The sequence below is a fragment of the Botryllus schlosseri genome, chromosome 12, assembly GCF_051294905.1.
Source record: "Botryllus schlosseri isolate E-star chromosome 12, Bs_hap1, whole genome shotgun sequence".
Lineage (NCBI taxonomy): Eukaryota > Metazoa > Chordata > Ascidiacea > Stolidobranchia > Styelidae > Botryllus > Botryllus schlosseri.
The window spans coordinates 536,393-556,695 of record NC_137247.1 but is presented as its reverse complement, the minus strand read 5'-3'; the positions used below and the strand labels follow the sequence as shown (position 1 = coordinate 556,695).

Here is a 20,303-nt window from a genome sequence, read left to right as displayed (position 1 = left end):
TGGTTCGATTCTAAGTATAGGACTCCGCAGATCCAATTAAAATTTTTAATTTATTATAGAAAATTTAAAAAAAAATTAAAATTTTTCTGCCAACCCCATGAAATTGTTGATCTGTCTTCAAAGACGTTGCAAAACAAATTTGAGTCGATTCCGACCAGTCGAAGCGGAGTTATGTGAGTTTTTCGTTGATAAATGCGGATTATCCACCGATCAAGGATAATCCTAGGATTATCATCGAAAAACTCACATAACTCCGCTTCTACTGGTCGGAATTGACTCAAATTTGTTTTGCAACGTCTTTGAAGACAGCTCAACAATTTCATGGGGTTGGCAGATAAATTTACAATTTTTTTTTCAATTTTCCATAATAAATTAAAAATTTTAATTGGATCTGCGGAGGTCTTTACTGGTTGGAGTCGAGTGAAATTTGGTGAGCAAGGTTTTCTACTGCAACCTGACGATTTAAGAGGTGACCGGCTTGAATCGGGAAAAAAAAAGTTATTTTTGAACAGCCCTAACGTACAGTCACTGGATTTTCTGAGTGCGCAACTAAAACTAGAACCACTCACCTTTCAAAATGTGCAGCTAGATCTAGAACAATAAACTTTTTCAAAATCAACAGCTATAACTAGTACTAGAGCTATACTCAATTTTCAAAAGTCGCAACTAGAACTAGAACAAACAACATTAAAAACCCCGCATCCACAACTAACTACATTCAATTCTCCGTCCAAATGTGCTAAATGCTGCATATATAGTCAGGATTTCTAAAAGACGGAGTTTCTAATTTGAAACGGGTCGGCTTCGACTCCCACACTCACCCCGACTACGCCACTGTTGGTAGTGATGACTCTGAGCTAAAGCAATAAGCAATGCCTTCAAGAACACTAACTAACATCAACATCACGATTCACCCCAGACAAAAAAAGTGTTTTCAAGATGTCTGGAAACTTTAGTTCATTTGATGCACAACTAGAACTAGTCAAAAATGCAGTGGTTAGTCGACCGTCAACTAACTATAGGTTGATAATTCGTACAAGACTGGTTCTAGTTAGTGCGGAGCGGATCGACAAATTCCCTGATCCGACTCCGATCCGGTTTTTCAATTCTCTGATCCAGCTCCAGCTTTATCAGAAAAAAGTGGTGATCTGGCTCCGATCCAGCTCTGGTCAAAAGTGAAAAGTCCGGCCTGAAATCCGGCCCTACGCGGTACGGTGGTTCCGTGAATATATAAATAGGGCTCGTTTATTATCGCACTGGCTTGGCGGTTACTTGTGTGTGGTTGGTTGGTTGGTTGGCTGGTAGTTATGTAAATACAAAAGTCATGCTTATTCATAAAGATTCTGGCCGTATCAGAAAAAGTCCTGATCCGGCTCCGATCCGGTCCGGCCAAAATTCAATAAATCCGGCCGGATATCCAATCCGGCTCCGGTCCATGCTCCTAACTAGTTCTAATAGGCCCATTTCTTTGTAAATAGCTGCGACCCGCAGAGTAGGCTACTTAATTCCAACGTTGAATGTTAAATAATACCCATCAGTTCTGGGATATAACATAATAGAATATATAGGCTAACACTATGATAACACATACGAGTTGGCACGGATTGCGTGTATTTCGTCCGTTTTGTTTTATTCATGATGCGGTGTTTGTCGACATCAGCGGAATTAGCTGTAGCCTAAACGTGGAAGCTCGTTTATTATGATTACGTCAACGCACTTGCGCCGACACTGTTCCCGTAGGTAAAGATTCTGGTTCGCGACTAAAAAGGTTAAGAACCGCTGTTATTACTATCCATGATGTGGTCGGAATTATAGTAGGCTATTCGGGTTTATTTCTATATCAATATATCATTCAATTGTATGTTGAAGTTCTGTACATCCAAGAAGCTCTCCACTGTTATATATGCATTGGCTATATTATCATATACACATATACTTGTGGTCGACGGTGGAAATGCCATGGCATTTTCACTGCTTCCGGATTAAAAAGACAGAATATGCTCTAATCATAGTCATAATCATGAAATAAATAAACGAACGAACGAATCATAGAACATCATTAGATTTTTTAATCTTTTTCAAACTGCAATTGTTTATACAGCCCACGTTCATGACGGGTGTTTGATAACACCTTGTTACACAAAATGTGTCCATATGAAAGCGAAAACTATTAGTTTCTAATTTAGTACGGATTAAAATCAATAAAAGTGAGCAGCATTCACAAAATTCAAATATTGGATTAGAGTTGATGAGATTTAAGTTATTATTAATAATATTGATTAATAAACATGTTGCCCGGTCCTTAAAATTACGAAGGTCGTTTGCACCATGCACAAGGTAATATAAAACTATTATTTTCTAATTTATTATGATATAAATCAATAAAAAAGTCCAGAGTTTGTTTCTGACTTCAAAAGATTAATGATTTTGTATTGTTATTAATCAATAATATCATGCTACGGTGGTGCCGACGGTATTTTGCACCATCGGTCTCATCTACAATGGAAGCTTATTGATTAATTTTGTAAAGGATTATAAGGATATTCATATTATCAAGCTTATTGTCAATAATTATAAGATGAATCGGTGATAGTAGGGGGTCGGCTATATGCACGGCCCTACGTCAAACTGCGGTGTTAAACTCCTATACACAAATCAGGGGTCGCCAACTCAAAACGGGTCGTGGGCCACTTCTCAAAATTCGTGGACGCCGCGGGCCGCATGACTTCAATATCGAGATAAAAATAGGGCAACGCATAAACAACCACGTTTTGATAACTGTACGTCATATTACAACACTGTGCTCCCTAACATGGTCAACGGTCATAGTTGCCACAAATAATATTTTATTGAAGAAATACAAATACAACAAAAAATATCATGATAACACTTTCATTAAATTTTGAAATATGAGCTGCGAACAATACCTGAGAACACAATTTTTTTCATATTCATGAGTGAATTTCGTCATAACATTAGTATAGTTTCACATAATACTATCAAATATTTATCCTTTCTCTGCCCACGTGACGAATTGTTTTTAGTCCCCTTTTTTGCGCTATTTCGTGACCTCCCATCAGGATTGTCGGTATAGTGGAAAGATATTCGATTCGTTCAAACGTATAGGCCTACCAGAAACAAATTTCCTTCGTGATGAGGAGAACGCGATAACAAATTGGTAGTTTTATAGGGCACATCATTTACCTCTGCTGTTTGCATCGGTATACTGTGGGGCTCAGATTTCAAAGGACACTACCATAATAAAATCCAAAATCAACTCGCATTGAACCGCGCCTAGCGCGAAGAAAATTTCAAGATTATTTCAAACCTCTCATTAAGTGTTCAATTTGCCGATTGACGGCCGCCAACACATCCTAATCGAATTAAGTGTCGACGGCCGCATAATAATCCTTCTAGGCCTCCTGCGCAAGTTGGCCAACCCTGGACTTAGATGGTCAAAGTAGTCAAGAAAGCTACTCAAGTAGAAGTAGACGTAGCGACGAGTACGAGTAGAAGTACTTCTTCCAGAAGCAACCTAAAACTACTTGAAGGAGAAGTAGAATTGACTGACTTTAAATCTACTCAAGTAAGTAAGTAATTGTTAAAACGATCGTAATACGTTCGCATGGATTGTTAAAAGGAGCAAATTTAACTATGCGAAAGGTGCCGAGCTTGATTCATATTGATGCATGCCAGGGGGTATCCAATTTTCGACAGCATAAACATTCGTCCGCATCATGGGATGAAAATGATAGTATTGATATGGAAATGCGATACTAATCCTATGTTTACTCGAACAGCACATTTTAGAGAATATCATATTATAAGGCCCGTGGTTCAGTCGAATACCAATACGTACAAGTTGTATAGGATACGGTGTAAACACTTTGCGCGATTAGTAAACGCGTTAATAGAAATATGTTGGATCGTAAAAAGGCCATATTGTCTAGCTTTTTTATTTCCGGAAATTAAAAGCATTACTACACTTGCTTTTATATTTCAACATGTAGGCCTATGTTATCTAGACAAACGAACTGATATTAATTAGAACTCAAACTATATGATACTGGGAAATTGGGAGTGAAATATAAATACTACTTCTAAAAGCAGAAAATGCATTTCATATAATTGGTCCGGAAAGTTTTGAAGGTGGTATGCTAAAACAGTTCTAAAACTAAAAAAAGTCATAGTCCACTTTTCCAGATTAGGACACGCCATGGACTGCTAGATTACGATATGATAAGTAAATTGTAGATTGCAAAACATCAGTTTCAAAAGTTATGATGAGCCATATATACTGTGATGAAATATTCCATATGGTCGAAGGGCGACAATGCGGTGTGAACGGAACCACGCCAACCCGCTACCCAAATTATATACACCGATACTTTCGAGAAATCATACTGGTTAGTGGTTACTCCGTATCCACTGAGCACTAACATAGGCCCCATATAGTATATTGTATATATGCGGTCACCAGTGAAAAGAATTGTAAAAAGGTGCTTAAATTTCTAAAGAAATACTCTATAATTTATGTTAATTCGTGAAATAATTTTGGGCCCCTTGGAGCTTGCTTTGGGGTGCAGCAGTTACGGTCCGTCATCATCACTTGTTTATTAGCAATTTTTATTAGTTCAATACACCAGAAAATGCGATACAATGAAAAGACAGGAAGATATCGAAGCGACTTGGAGTAATCTTTGGAATCAGACACCCACCTTGGCCTAGGCGATGTAAAGAGAAGGGATGCACACTGAATGAAAGTAAAGAAGATGGTATAGAAAAAAAGCGACAAGAAATAGGGCGGTATGTCATGGAAAGCCTAGGTTCTATGCATTACTGAAGTGTATGTATGTCTTATGCCCTACTATTGTGTAGGCCTATATACCCGGTCCAATGTCAAACTCTCATATTTAACTTAAACAGCGGAATTTGGCGTATTGGTCCGACACAATACCATAAGTTTGAAGTGTTGGTATTGGTACCCAAAGTTATGGTGATATAATATAAGATTTTTCATGTTTTTTCGCCCTAAGCAAATACCGTAGCAAGGACAAAAGGATCCAGGACAAAAAAATTTACATAGTGTATTGCGATAAATAAAATTCACCAAGACGCTTCCTTTCATTTGGCGATGTTTGAATTTACGGAAGAAAGATAGACTACTCCTTGTTTGCATAGACTACTCCTTGTCGCTTCGACATCTTCCTGTCTTTTCATTGTATCGCATTTTTGTGGTGTATTGAACTGATAAAATTGCTAATAAACCAATGATGATGATGATGATAAATTGTCCGAACCGTCTTCATTATGCCACCCGGAAAAGATCTTAAGAATGACGTCAAACGAACGCAACCGACCATGAAGAGACTCGCCCCGAATGTCGCTGGATCAGAGGTAAACAGTAAATGATATTAAGAAATGTTCTGCTGGAAAGCAAGGTATTAATTAGACTGCCGTTGTGCTGTTATTGTCTCTATCACGATTAGAAAGCGTCATCCCTTTTTTATCGTTGACTTTGCTTTGTTTGGTTCGGTTAATGGTACCCTTGTAGTCTAAAATTATTGAAAATTGAGTTTGATTTGTACAGTTTTGAAGTCGACATTCTGAATCATAAGATGATGATTGCCAATGTGACATTTTCTTAGATTATTTAACCTTAATGAACTTTAATTTCTATTATTGTGTTCTAGTATCATTATGTCAACTAGCCAATATATTTTTCCTTGATAGATGATTTTTCTAGTACTGAAATAATACACTCCGTGCCACTATGAGTTGATTTATCAACGAGAATTATAGTTTAGATACTAGGCCTATGTCCCCTGTGGGAGGCCATAATTGAAGCATACGAAAAATGTAGTACAAAGCTGAACACATTATTGTAAATGACATCTGTGAAGTCGCAGCCAAGGGGATCAACTAATATGATTTTCACATACCGGTAGTGCAATGATATAGACATGGTCTAAAAGTACCAAACAATGGTCAGTGTGATCTGGCGTTTTATTCTTTGCGGACCCATAAAAGGTGCTATTTGAACTTTCCGTGTCGGCCATACTGTTGTGATGTTACAATGAGTGATACCGGTACTCGACTCGTCCGGTAATATTCGATTCCGAACCGAATCCCTACTCGCAAACTAAACATTCTGCGTACACATCTATGCACCATTATATAATTGATATCGCAATCATTTAATCAACTACATCTCCCCTATTCCGAATGGTCAATCTTATGCATCATTTGTAGTAAGATATATAGAAAATTTCCAGCTTTTCCAAAGTAGAATAGAATTAGAATGACTGAATTCGCTCAAACTTGGACAATATATGAAATTCCAAATTAAAATCAAGTTCAGTCCATTCTCATAAGCAGTGGCAAATGTCTGTACGGTACACTAAACTTGGCTTGTTTCACACTACACAGTTCTACTATCTGAAGCATTTTCAGGAAAACCAGAAATTTATGTTTTCACGATAATAAATGTTTTTCTCTATCTCTCAGTAGCTTAGAGTTAGTGGTTTACCTGTCTGATAACTTTGAAAATGGCGAGCAGAATGCCTGCGTGTGTTGTGGATGTGGGTACAGGGTACACAAAACTCGGATTCGCTGGAAACACCGAACCCCAATTTATAATGCCTTCATGCATTGGAGTCAAGGAAACTGCCAAAGTCGGACAAAAAGTCCACAAAGGCGTTGAAGATCTGGATTTCTACATAGGAGATGAGGGCATGGAAAAGCCAAACTACGCTGTAAAGTGGCCGGTACGACACGGCATTGTAGAAGACTGGGATCTCATGGAACGATTCACAGAGCAGATCATATTCAAGTATCTCCGCGCTGAGCCTGAAGATCATTACTTCTTGATGACCGAGCCGCCTTTAAACACACCGGAAAACCGAGAATACCTGGCTGAAATCATGTTCGAAAGTTTCAACGTCCCAGGGCTGTACATCGCGGTACAAGCAGTACTAGCGTTGGCAGCTTCTTGGACATCGAGGCAAGTTGGGGAACGAGTGCTTACAGGCACAGTGATTGATAGTGGAGACGGAGTAACTCATGTTATCCCTGTTGCTGAGGGTTACGTCATTGGCAGCTGTATTAAGCACATCCCGATTGCTGGACGTGACATTACGTACTTCATTCAGCAGCTGCTCAGAGAGAGAGAGTCTGGAATTCCTCCGGAACAATCTTTAGAAACAGCGAAAGCGATCAAGGAACGATACTGCTACATTTGCCCTGATATCGCAAAAGAATTTTCAAAGTATGACTCAGACCCGGCGCGTTGGATCAAAGAATACGAATCGAAGAATGCAATCACAAAACAAGGCTTTAAAGTCGACGTTGGCCACGAAAGGTTTTTGGGGCCTGAAATATTTTTCCATCCCGAGTTTTCCAACCCTGATTTCACGACTCCAATCTCAACTGTGGTGGATGATGTCATACAGAATTGTCCGATTGATGTGAGAAGGCCTCTGTATAAGAATGTGGTCTTGTCAGGTGGTTCCACCATGTTTAAAGATTTTGGACGTCGTTTGGGCAGAGATTTGAAGCGTACCGTTGACGCCAGGCTTAAAATGTCCGAAGAGCTGAGCGGTGGCAGAATCAAACCAAAACCGATCGATGTGCAAGTGATCTCCCACAGCATGCAAAGATACGCGGTCTGGTTCGGCGGTTCCATGCTGGCTTCCACACCGGAGTTCTACCAAGTTTGCCACACAAAAGCTGATTATGATGAGCACGGACCGAGCATTTGTCGCCACAATCCCGTTTTTGGGACTATGTCTTGAACTCGTGTATACTTCCGTGTCATAATCTATAATATCCAGAGATTTCAAAACGGTTACCATCATAAACTCGATTCGGTGGTAATCTGACGTAAATCTTTACAGTTTCTTGGTGAATTTCAGCCAGTTTGTAATCGTCTTGCAATTATGCCGGCTGCAGTTGTAGAATATATTTACAAGAAAAGTCTGCAATACTTGACCAAAACATGTACTTAATGCCTATCTCGTGATGTAAGTAGCGCTGGGCAAAATCGGGTACCTGATTGATTCAATTCTGAATAGAGTATTGCTTGTTATTGCGTCAAAACACTATGAATAATGTGGTAAATTCAAATATGTACCCTTTTACACGATGACAACGAATGTAATACCAGTTCTACATCGCATTGAAGATAATTTGGTGTTTTTCGACCATACCCATCTCATTGCACTTTGTGACAATGCTGTGGATTGATCATGACTTTACGGAAATATCATATCCACTAATGTGCTTTGTATTACATGTTTCGTATGCTGCGATACGATTGATCAAGGTTTACAGCCTTCCGCAACGGGAAATAGTATTGGAACCATAATTATTCTTGATAAATCGGCTGTCGTATTATTGTAGTACTCCAATCACCTCTCACTACTCGACTCAATCAATAGAGTAAATACTCGATTCAGGTTCGAGTGCTCGAATCATTACGCCCAGCCCTGCTTATCATGTCTCAATCTATATCCGGAGATTTCAAAATGGCTACCATCATAAACTTGTATTATCAGCGGTAATCTGATATCAATGCTTTCAGTTTCTTGAAGATTTTCAACCTACGACAAGTTTGTAATCATCAGGCTATTACGCGGACCGCAGTTGTCGAATATTTACTAGTATGGTCCATTCCTGTTGATCGAAATATGTCTGTAATAGATGTCTATATGGTGGCAGATACAAAGCAATACAGTGCCGTGTTTAATCATGGGATCGTGTGTATTTGCTCGTTTTTTCAGACTGGTCTGATGTCAGCTTTGTTCAGATATTGAACTGTAAATTCTGAAATGTGCGTTTCCTTCTTTGAATTTTCGAAGTATGCTTTGGTATCGCGAACTGATGTCTTTTACGCTGATTTTTCCAGTTTGAAAAGCGCCTTAACGCTGTTGATTCGTGCATGCATATCGTAATGCAATATTGTCGAATCGTTCAGTCAAATGCTAATCAATTGTTTCTACTGTATTCTAAATATAGGTTTCGGTTATTTATGGCTACGGAACTGACTGTAGACGCAATCAGAGATTTTATCATCATTCATGATGGTAGAGTCAAGAATAACGTTCTGGTCACGCATTTTCGCAAATTTTTGAGCGACCCCAATCGTAGAGTCGAAGCCCGGCAGACTTTCAAAGACTGCGTCAACGAGGTAGCCGTCGTGAAGACTGAAAACGGAGAGAAATATGTGCAATTAAAGAAGAAATATAGGACTTCAGCACCGTTAAAAGTCCCGGATAGTCCGAACGAACCCATGTCTCCAGATTACACCAGTCATTCGCCGACGCAGCAAATGTCTTCATTTGATACATTCACACAAAGGCGTACGTCCGGTGTTTCTGTGACATCGGAACAACCACCCCCGTACACAGAGCAAGAAAGACCGCCCCCGTACCGAGAATCACAAGAAAGTCAAATTTCTTACAAGAAAGACGCGGAGAAAACTAAAATCGACACGAAACTGGCTCAAATCGACCCAAACGTCACAACGGCAATCAAACGCACGGACAAGAACAACAGACCAACAAATATGGATACGAGCGGAAATTTTAAAGTACCATCAGTACCAGGTGTTGAAAGACGGCATATAACGGAAGGTACCTCAAAACGAATTACGCAACCAAACCTCGCAGATCAGCGGGCTAGTTCTCAAGGATCGTTAGATCGAGTCAGATCTACATTTACAGAAGATTCGGTTTCAATTTTACATTCGGAAGCTTCCGTCGACAGTAATTTAAACCAAGATTTAGACGACGGGTTAAATGGAGGTTTCGCGATGGACCCTTTGGAGAAACAATGGATGCTCATGTGCGCTCGCGGTAGCATGCTCGAACTCCGAAAGTTACTCAACTCAGATCCGAATTTGGTTGAGAAAAAAGATTTTGTGTTTGGATACACTGGATTGCACTGGGCCGCTAAAAAAGGCAGTGAGGATTTAACCAGAATGATGGCTGATACCGGCATCGATGTCAACGTGGTTTCAAACGGTGGATATACAGCCATGCATTTGGCCGCTATGCATGGGCATGAAAAAATAGTGCAGATTTTGCTGGAAGATTATCAAGCCGACCCTCTTATTAGGAATTATTCTGGAAAATTAGCGAGAGATTACTTACGAACTGGCTCTATATCGTTGCCGATGCAACGACTCATGTTTGGCAGTGACTCAAACGTAGTATTGCGTGATTTTGCAGCAGGATTGCGGCCTCGACTTGACTCAGTTCGTAAGTCTAAAAGATTGGGTAACGCCATTAGTGGGGGCGTTGGTGTTTTGGGGGCATTAGTTCGAGGTAAAGCCGTCTCTAATGAAGATGTATCGAGTATTTCTTCGAACAGCCCGCATGTGGCTAGAAAAGGCAGTTTTTCTAAAGGGAAGAAAAAGAAAAACCGGAAAAACAGCCGGGAGGAGCGACCCAGTATCAGTCTGGTCATGCCTGGGGATGATTCAGAGTTTGGTTTCGGGCCAAGACACAATTCCGTGGTGATCGGCGGGGAGGGGCCCCGGCAAGGTAAACAAAGGAGTCGTGGAGATTCAGTCATACCGAAATCGGGGAGTTATGACGCATTTGCCACTTTCAGATGAGATTTGCACTTAAAAATTTCGTGATGATGTCACAAAACCAGTCATCCGCTCGCTCCATGTCAGTGAAATTTTCAGTGAAAGGGCTGGGACACTGGAAACAAAGGAGTCATCCCAAAATGGGGGAGCTACCTCAGTGTTGGCCACTTTCCGGTGAAAATTCTGTGAATACTCCACAAATTTGGTCATTTCTTCCCTGACTAAGAATAGAGTAAAGTATTCTTGCATCACAGGTTATGACATCATACTGGTATGGATGATATGGAAAGTTCGAATATTTAACTTTTATTCGACCAAAAAGACAGTAAATGCCGGTTCGACATCACGTTATAGATAATTTGGTACCTTTTTCATTGCACTTAGCACCATGCTTCGCATGCGAATGATAGAGGTTTCAAGGTTTCGGCATTGGAAAAACGTGTTGAAACTATCACATTTCATGTTGATCAGTCTTAGTGGAGAGAGACGTAAAATTTCAGTACTCCAAGAAATGGTCTGTCGTGACTCAAAGTATTACATTTCATACTCGATTTTAGGGCTCAAATGGTTGTTCTCAACTCTAACAATGAGTCATCTGCAACCAGACTGACTCGCTTTCTGATACACTATAATATTAATACGATTGCTGTTGATATGAACGTTATTGCGGAACACGACAAAGTGTCCTGGCGCAAATTCCACATTCTACAAGAAAACAAAGATTCTGCTTTGAGATTGACTTCATTATTCTTGCTCTTTGTCACAAAAATATATTCTATATTTCTTGCCATATTCGTCGTCTTGTTAACGTGAGATAACTTTGCATAAAAAATTTTCTGTGTGTAAGTTGGGGTCAAAAACAATCGATTTTTTATTTTTCTCACGTAATACTCTCGTGATGGGATGATTTGAATCAAACAGCGTTGAGAAGAAAATTAGCTTGAAAATTTTTGATAAAAATTAGTTTCAAAGGTCTCATAAAACTCGATGAGGAACAAGAAATTCGTCGACTGTTTCCTACCAACTCTTTGCGAACCATAGGTTGTCCATGAAAGAGCATCAAGTCCAAATTTTAGAAAGATTGCTTCATTCAGTATCAAGTTAATAATTTCAAAACACCATAAGACTGCGCTTCCGTGAATCAATCAATCAGGTTTATTAATATTTCTGTCGTTTCAAAATATCACAAGGCTGCGATACAATGAAAAGATAGGAAGGTGTCGAAACAACTTGGAGTAGCCTTCAAGATCAGACACCCACCTTAGCCTAGGCCAGTGGTGAACGTGGCCAGCGTAGAATACCTACTTACTTGTGAACCACCACTTCTACTTGAGTAGAGATTCCGGCGTTACTTCTACTTGAGTAGCGACGGTGACTACTTTGACCACCTCTGGGAATCAGATACCCACCTTAGCCTAGGCCAGGGCCGGCCAGCCCGCGGGCCACATTTGGCCCGCGAGAAGGTTTTGAGTGGCCCGCGAGGTAATTTCCGAAATTAGTAATATTATCAAAAATGGATTGCAAAGATTGTGAACTTGCAAGGCCAACCAAAACTTTGATTAGTCTGGCCGCAACACTTGAGATGTGATGACTAAAATATCAGTTCCGACAGGGATATCTTGAAACTTCTAGATATCCCTGAGTTCCGACGCATTGGCAGATCCATGAGCCAGTCACATTTTGGTAGATATTCGTACAAAAGTACAAATTTTCTACACGGAACAAGTTGTCACTCGATTTCTTGCTTTAAATATTGTTACCCCTTTGTGAAAATGAAAGAACGCCTAATGTATCAGATTGAGTCTAACTATATTCGCGATTACGAGACAAAGCGTCGTTCAATATATGCGACTTTGTGTTTGCGCTCGTAGAAAGACCGTCGAATGAAACCTAGGCACAAAATGACCGACGCATGTTGGTCAAAGCTTTCGATATCGATATATTCAGGGGCCGAATAGTTTATTCCTTGCAAACTGAGCCAAGCGATATATCGCAGGCCCGCAGTATAGTCAGCAAGTGACAATATTATTGACCTATGAACTTCAAAAAATTTTCGCGCTTGGCGCGGCTAGAGAGAGAGAGAGAGAGAGAGAGTCTTTAGCTAGTGGCCCGCGCAATAGTTCGTCAGTCGAATATGGCCTTTTGGCTGAAAAGGTTGGCCACCCCTGGCCTAGGCGATTAAAGAGGAGGCATGCACACTGAATGAAAAGTAAAAGAAGATAGTATAGAAAAAGCAAGCGACAAACATGAGGTGGCATGTCACGGAAGGCGAGATCGATAGGTCAGGTCGTGGTCCGGTAATCTCAAGGATAGACTAGTATTCATTTATTAGTAATTGCTTGTAATTCGACTTGAAGGTGGACTAGACATACTCGTCGACTGACGGATGGCCTGCGGGATACTGTTCCACACGTCAGGTCCGGCATATTTGACAGAGCGATGATCTTTTCGGTCTATCACATATTTGGACGGCGTGGACACTGGACGTGCATGTGTTGTAGGGCCTACTTGTGCGCTTTTGATTCCGAGGTAAAGGAGTTATTGAAATATTATGGGCAATGGCCGCAGTGGAACTTATGCATAAAATTGTCGATTTCTAGTTTCCGCATATCTTCTATGTTTAGGACATCGAATCCCTTCAGCCAGGGCTTTGGAGCAGACGTAAATTTATACTGCTCCAGCTCCGGAGCTTTCTTCTATCATACATTAGCTCCGGCTCCAGCTCCGGAGCCGCATTATTACCACTGCTCCGGCTCCAGCTCCGGCATTATCGAATGGGCCTGTCGATATCCGGGTTGGCCAACCCGCGGGCCAAATGCGGCCCGCGAGTGGATTTTGCGTGGCCCGCGAGGTAATTTCCTATTATATTATCGAAAATGAATTGCTCAGATTGTGAACTTGCAATGCCAACCAAAAATTACAAGTCTGGCTGCGACACTTGGGATGTTGATGACTAAAATATCAGTTCCGACGCATTGGCAGATCCAGGGTCCAGTCACATTTTCAGTAAATCGTCGTACATTACAATTAACAAAAATTGTAGTGAAATTTTTCTTCATGCTTCGCCTGTTTAATTGTTACACGATTTCTTGCTTGGAAGCCTACCCCCTACTGAAAATGAAAAAAACGCCTAATTTACCCGATTGAGACTATCTGTATTCGCAATTACTGGGGAAAGTCTTTTCGCGTTTGCGCTCGCATAAATATCGTCGTCGGTGAAATGTAGGCCCCAAATGATTTTCGCATATAATCGGAGACCTTCGATATCGATGTGGCCAGACGCCGAATAGTCGCGTCCTTGCAAACTGAGCCTAGCGAGCGGTATACACACAGTATACTTGCAATATACTCAAGTAATAATATTATTGACCTAGTTTATTTATAAACTTTGAAAATTTTACCCGCTTGGCGCGGCTATAGTGGACCGCGCACTCGTTCGTCAATTGCATGTGCCCCTTTAGCCGAAATGGTTGGCCATTCCTGGTCTATATAGATTACTAATCTACCCATAGGTCAGTTATCTATAGTCATCTAGAGTCTGTCAGCCGTCAGTAACATCGGATGTAGCAACGAAGACATAGGTGCCGCCGTGCCGGCTTGTGAAGTCATAATGAATATTTGTCAATTGTCGATAACATAATAGTTGCACTAGAACGCACTTTACTCTCTATGCCAGGGGTGGGCAAACTACGGCCCGCGGGCCGCATGCGGCCCTCGACACAGTTCTGTGCGGCCCGCGAGAGTCTAAAGAAACTTTTTTCAAATATTGATAAAAAAGCGTACTAAAAATCGAATTAATGCAGGGACTTGATTAACTTTTTCTTAGTATATTTCACCATGATAATTCTAAGATAGGGGTTCTCAAACTGGTGGGTGCGTCTCCCTTAGGGGCGTGAAAGCATCTGGAGGGGTGGCGCGAATCTGAGCTCAACTGAAAAATATTTTCGGGCTCCGCGCGATTTGAATCCGATTCAAAGTTATTGCTCCGTAGGTAGTCTGAATTAAATATTTAAAAATCTCTCATCCACAGTCGTAACCTTCCATGCTATCAAACTACCCGTTAGGTTTGCTAGCATCCCGGTTGCATTTTGTGATATGACGATAAGGGAACGCGAAATATTTCACCATCATATGAGGGGGGGCGTGTCTTCAAAAGTTTGAGAACCACTGATCTAAGGTAAATACTTAATATCACAGCGGGATATCTGCAATGATATTGACGTAATTTGAATCACGAGTGGGATTTGAGATTGGCCACTCCATTTTTAATTATTCCAGTGTTGTGCTTGTAAAAACGATTCGGGCGTGTCGTTGTCTGTATGCGTAGAATTGGGGTATTTATATTTCATCTACACATAGCAGAAGCGTGTTTGAATCTAACATGGTTACGATGCTGTCAGAATTGTGTGTCCTGGAACTTAACCAAAAGTGGAATTAGTAAATCTATGTACAAATCGCTGTCACAGTTTTAAATTTCAATCCTTTTCTAAGAATGATAGGGCAAACCGACTTTCATATCTATAGTTTTGACAAATTGGTTATTGAGGTCCGCCAGCCTATGAAATGTCGCCACTATATGTTTCTGACGCGAGTACGATATCATCAAAGCAATGTTTGACCGGGGCCTACGATATTAATGTGAATATCGTAGGCCCCGGTTTGACTTATTATAGATAAGCCCACATATTTTCTCCATGGCCTCTCTATATAATCAAATATCAATATCGCGTTTTGGTTTATAATCTCAATTTTATAAAGTGCGGCCCGCGAATGGATTCATATGTTGAATGCGGCCCGCGAGCTCAAAAGTTTGCCCCCCCCCCCCCCTGCTCTATGCCATTGCTGTGCACAGCATTAAAATTCAGGCCTGCTGTTCAATTATGATAAATCAGCAGATGTGGTTGTTGCATATGTAATAAGCATCTTATGAAATACGTCGGAGCCGGAGCTACTCCTCAAATAACGGGCTCCAGCTCCGGCTCCGGCTGAATTCTATGTAGAGCTCCGGCTCCAGCTCCGGTAAAAATGCACGGCTCCGGGGCTCCGGCTCCGAGCTCCGGCTCCAAAGCCCTGCCTTCAGCAGCGACCTGTTGGATTGACAACCAGGCCCCAAGGGGCTCTTAGCTATGATACGGAGTACGTTATGTTCAGGGACATATAGCAATTCTAGATCATCATCATCATCATTGGTTTATTAGCAATTTTATCGGTTCAATACACCACAAAAATGCGATACAATGAAAAGATAGGAAGGCGTCGAAGCGACTGGGAGTAGTCTATTGAATCAGACACCCACCTTGGCCTAGGCGATGTAAAGAGGAGGCATGCACACTGAATGAAAAGTAAAGAAGATGGTATAGAAAAAGGCAGGTAACAAGAAATGGGGTGGCATGTCATGGAAGGCGAGATCGATAGGTCAGTCGTGGTCCGGTAATGTTGAGGATGGACTAATATTCACTTAGTAGTAGATATCCCTGGTTATGTTGCAGTTTTTGCAGTGGCTCGAGTGCAGTTTTACTGGCAGCACCCCAACAGATAATGTCATATTGTAACTTCGATTGGATTAGGGCAGTGGTTCCCAACCTTTTTCCACCCACGTACCATTTTGAGGTTTTATGCAGTGCTCGCGTACCACCTATGAAGTTACGCGGGTTTCCGCCATTTATGACGTCATAATCACGTATTTGACCTATGCGAGGTGTATTAACAAATTCCATTGAACTAGGCCAGGGATGTCAAATATACGGCCCGTGGGCGGTGGGTCGGATCCTCTCATAGTAGCGCGAAGCGCGAAAAAAAATCAGATTCACCAATGAATATCGTCATTGATATTAGTAGTTTTACGTCTTACCCTGAAACATTTATCCTTTCTCATCCCGTGCGATCAGATCCACTGGTATAGAGTTGTTGTGGAGGGGGTTTTTCGAAAATTTAAAGCAAGTTATAAATTATGATGCATCTTCGGGTGGGTCAATTGGTATTAGTCACTATGTAGCATGCTGTTATTTCTTGACCTTCCATCAGCCTACTATGATTGGTCGATTGAATACAGTTAGACAAGCCAATAAAATAGTGGCTCTAGCGTCGATATAAGGTGGAATATTTCTATTCTCCCCTTGTTTTATTCATGATGCGTCGTATTCGTGGTGACTGGGGACGAATAAGAGATTGCAAACCCCGGCGCTGGGGCCTTTTGGGTCAGAGTAAGGTAAACAACAGTGCGACGAAAGATATTTGAATATATATTCTTGTTGTAACTTCGCCCGATCAAGACAGCGTAATGGTTAAGCGCCCGGCTTCTTGGTCGGTAGGTCGTGGGTTCGATTCCAGGGCGGGTCAGACCAAAGACCTGATTAGTAACACTGGTATCCATGGATTCCCTGCTTGGCGCTCATGCATTACTGGGATAGCATGGAGGGGTGGTGCATGACTTAGAAAGCTGTAAAAGGCTATATCTGCACTTCCTTGTCCAGCGGCATATGCACATCATGCACTCATGGTATGCATATGCGCAGATCGTGTGTATGTCTATCATGAGTCGGTGTATATGCCGCAAAAACATCAAGGACAAAAATAAACTACGTCCTTTCCTTTCCTTTCCTTCCTGTATTTTACAACGGGTTGCAAACATTTTTGTATTGTCGTAACTATTATTTTGTATATTTTTCCAGAAAACTCGGTGTGCATATTTTTCCTTCTCGTAATGTAGTTTCAATGTCGCCGACTTGTTCCTGATGGTTACTGAGTTAGAACTCAACACTGCCGACATATGGTTATAGTGCAATGGCCTCTATGGACATATTCGACATTTACTGTCAAAATATTTATTACTAAACATGTCGACTTCTGTTAGAAATGTGCTGTATTATACAATTATTTTCAATTTACTCAGAATGGCCTCGCGGGTCGGATGAAATGGTCTGGCGGGCCGGATGCGACCCGTATGTTTGACATGAATAATATGAATAAATAATATCTGAATGAATAATATCTGTAATTGTTAATGCAGGGTGTGATCAGACTAGTTGACCCTACCCAGAGTCATATCGATTACACCCTGTTCTACACCGTTAAGTACCTTGTTATAATTTCATGCGTCAATGTTTCGTTTCGGTTGGACGAATCAATAAATATTTCTCTCTCTCTCTCTCCCCTGATGTACATGAATATATAACTTTACGGGAAATGCAGGGTTGGAATTAGTAATATGACGTCATGCGGCATCAATACCTTCGCGTTCATATCGAACCTTTCCGCTCACACGAACCAGAATCTTTCGCAACATCCCTGGTAAATAGGTGTGGTTTGTTGTGTTTTGTCTTTTTAATTATACGTACATATTTTGCTACATTATTTTAAGGGATAAGTCATACATCGAAAGGGTATACGCAGTTCTAAGAAGTTTGAGAATCCTGGCCTAGATGTAAAGAAGATGCGTGCTCATTGCGCAGTTTGCACCATCATCATTGGTTTATCAGCAATTTTTTTCAGTTCAATACACCACAAAAATACGATACAATGAAAAGATAGGAAGGCGTCGAAGCGACTTGGAGTAGTCTATGGAATCAGACACACAACTTGGCCTGGGCGATGTAAAGAGGAGGCATGCACGCCGAATGAAAATTAAAAGAAGATAGCGTAGAAAAAAGGAAGCGACACGTGTGGAGTGACACGTCATGGAAGGCGAGATCGATAGGTGAGGTCGTGGTCCGGTAATCTTAAGGATGGACTAGTATTTATTTAGTAGTAATTGCTTGTATTTCGACTTGAATGCGGACATGCTCTTCGACTGTCGGATGATGGCCGGCGGGATACTGTTCCACACGTCAGATCCGGCGTATTTGATAGAGCGAGTTGCGCACTGGATGAAAAGCAACAGAAGATATAAAAACAATCTGCTCGACATGCTCGACGATTGTTGGTGTCCGATTTAGCCGTTCAGATACTGTTCCATAATTATATAGTTGAGCTCCGGCTTACTTGATAGAGCGATATGTTTTCATTTAAGTCGTACTGATCATAAGGTTAGTTGGACGAAGAGGACGCGCGTTTGTTGTAGACTGCTTATGCGCATTGCTTCCGAAGTGCAGAAGTCGCTGAATTTTGCGGGACAGCGGCCGCAATGGAGCTGATATACTACTGTCTTAACTACAAGTAATTAACGAACATTTTAGAGCACGTGCGCATACATCTATAGATTCTATGTAGGTCGTTTTCGCATTGATAGACGTAGATTGACAAGTGCTATTCAATTAAACAAACTGCAAATAGGCCTACATATAATTATTACAACATAAGATATATATATTATTATGTAATATAGCTCTGCATCTGCCTATACAATTACACATGTACGAGTTTATTGCTGACAATTTTACTAGATCAATACAAGGTTGCGATACAGTGAAAGATAGGAAAGGTGTCGAGACGACTGGGAGTAGTCTTCGAAATCAGAAGACCACCGGACCTAGGCGTTGTAAAAAAGGAGGCATGCACACTGAATGAAAAGTAAAAGAAGATAATATAAAAGGACAGACGACCAAAAACGGTGGCATGTGTCGGAAGGTGGGATTGATCTGTCAGGTCGTGGTCCGGTAAACTAGAGGGCTAACTAGTATTTATTCAGTAGAAATTGTTTGTATTTCGACTTGACTGAGGACATGCTCGATGACTGTCGGATAGCCAGCGAGATACTGTTTAGCCGGTTGAACACTGCAGGACAGGTCCTATGAGTAATATATTGGACTTATTTCGATTTATGCTTGGCTGTATAGTATATGCCATTCATCGGTTGTTATTAAAAATTTGACATGTGCACATTACAGAATCAATATACAAAATACAAATGTATTTCACCAATAGAACGCGCGATATATAACGTCATACGGGTATCCGTAGATTCCGTACATGAGTTTGACGCTATTCTGCTTAAATTCTCGGCGGTTGGGATTCACTGTCTTAAGCGTTGTTGCCATCATATTGTTGATGGTTTTTCGACACATTTGGTCATTTCTCTGCAAGTCGCTAATGTTTTGAATGGTTATAATAAGTATACTTAGCCACCGACTTATGTTCTAGACCAGGGGTGTCAAGCATACGGCCGGCCATACCGTTTCATCCGGCCCATGTAGCTGCCATTGACACCAAATTAAGAAAAGGTTTTAAAAGAACTGCACACTCCACATTGAGTTCACAGTATTATGGAAAATGGACCCAAAAGTAGTTATTCGCAGAAGTGAAAATGTCAGTTAAAACAGGTTTATGCAGGTTACATGTGAAATATAATTATAACACAAAAATATAATTTGAAGATCTGTGGTCAGTGGTCACACTCCTTATTCGCTTATGACTTCAGCTCCTTGGCCTCCAGCGAAACCCGAATCGTCATATAATAAATAATAATAATGAGCTAAGTTCAGCGTCTGCGTTTACGGTTAAATTGCTTGTATTCGTCACAATACATACACAGAACTATATTGTTAGATTACGACTAAAACAAAGCAATCAGCAATATGCCAACGTTTATAGTCGATAAAGCCGTTATGGTAGCAGTTTATATAACAATTCAACCAGCCAATCATCGTAATTTTTGCCAATTCGATTGTTTGCGAATAAAGGTGTTGATATCTAGAACTCCCCTATACGCTCCGTGATATACCGTAATATATTAATATGTGTGTAACTGCAGAGCATGGACTTTGAGGTATCA

General features: G+C 40.9%; 3 protein-coding genes across 3 annotated transcripts in view; 2 read left to right on the top strand and 1 right to left on the bottom strand.

Annotated features, from left to right (window-relative positions):
- LOC145452005 (frizzled-10-A-like) overlaps positions 1 to 20,303 on the bottom strand; it is a 297,630-nt gene that overhangs the window by 88,727 nt on the left and 188,600 nt on the right. The gene's annotated exons all lie outside the window — the stretch shown is intronic.
- On the top strand, positions 6,480 to 9,015 carry LOC145452020 (actin-related protein 3). Its single transcript, XM_080330239.1, has one exon. The coding sequence runs from the start codon at positions 6,549 to 6,551 to the stop codon at positions 7,791 to 7,793; it is 1,245 nt and encodes a 414-aa protein (XP_080186365.1). The 5' UTR covers positions 6,480 to 6,548; the 3' UTR covers positions 7,794 to 9,015.
- On the top strand, positions 8,939 to 11,386 carry LOC145452009 (ankyrin repeat domain-containing protein SOWAHC-like). Its single transcript, XM_080330230.1, has one exon. The coding sequence runs from the start codon at positions 8,939 to 8,941 to the stop codon at positions 10,616 to 10,618; it is 1,680 nt and encodes a 559-aa protein (XP_080186356.1). The 3' UTR covers positions 10,619 to 11,386.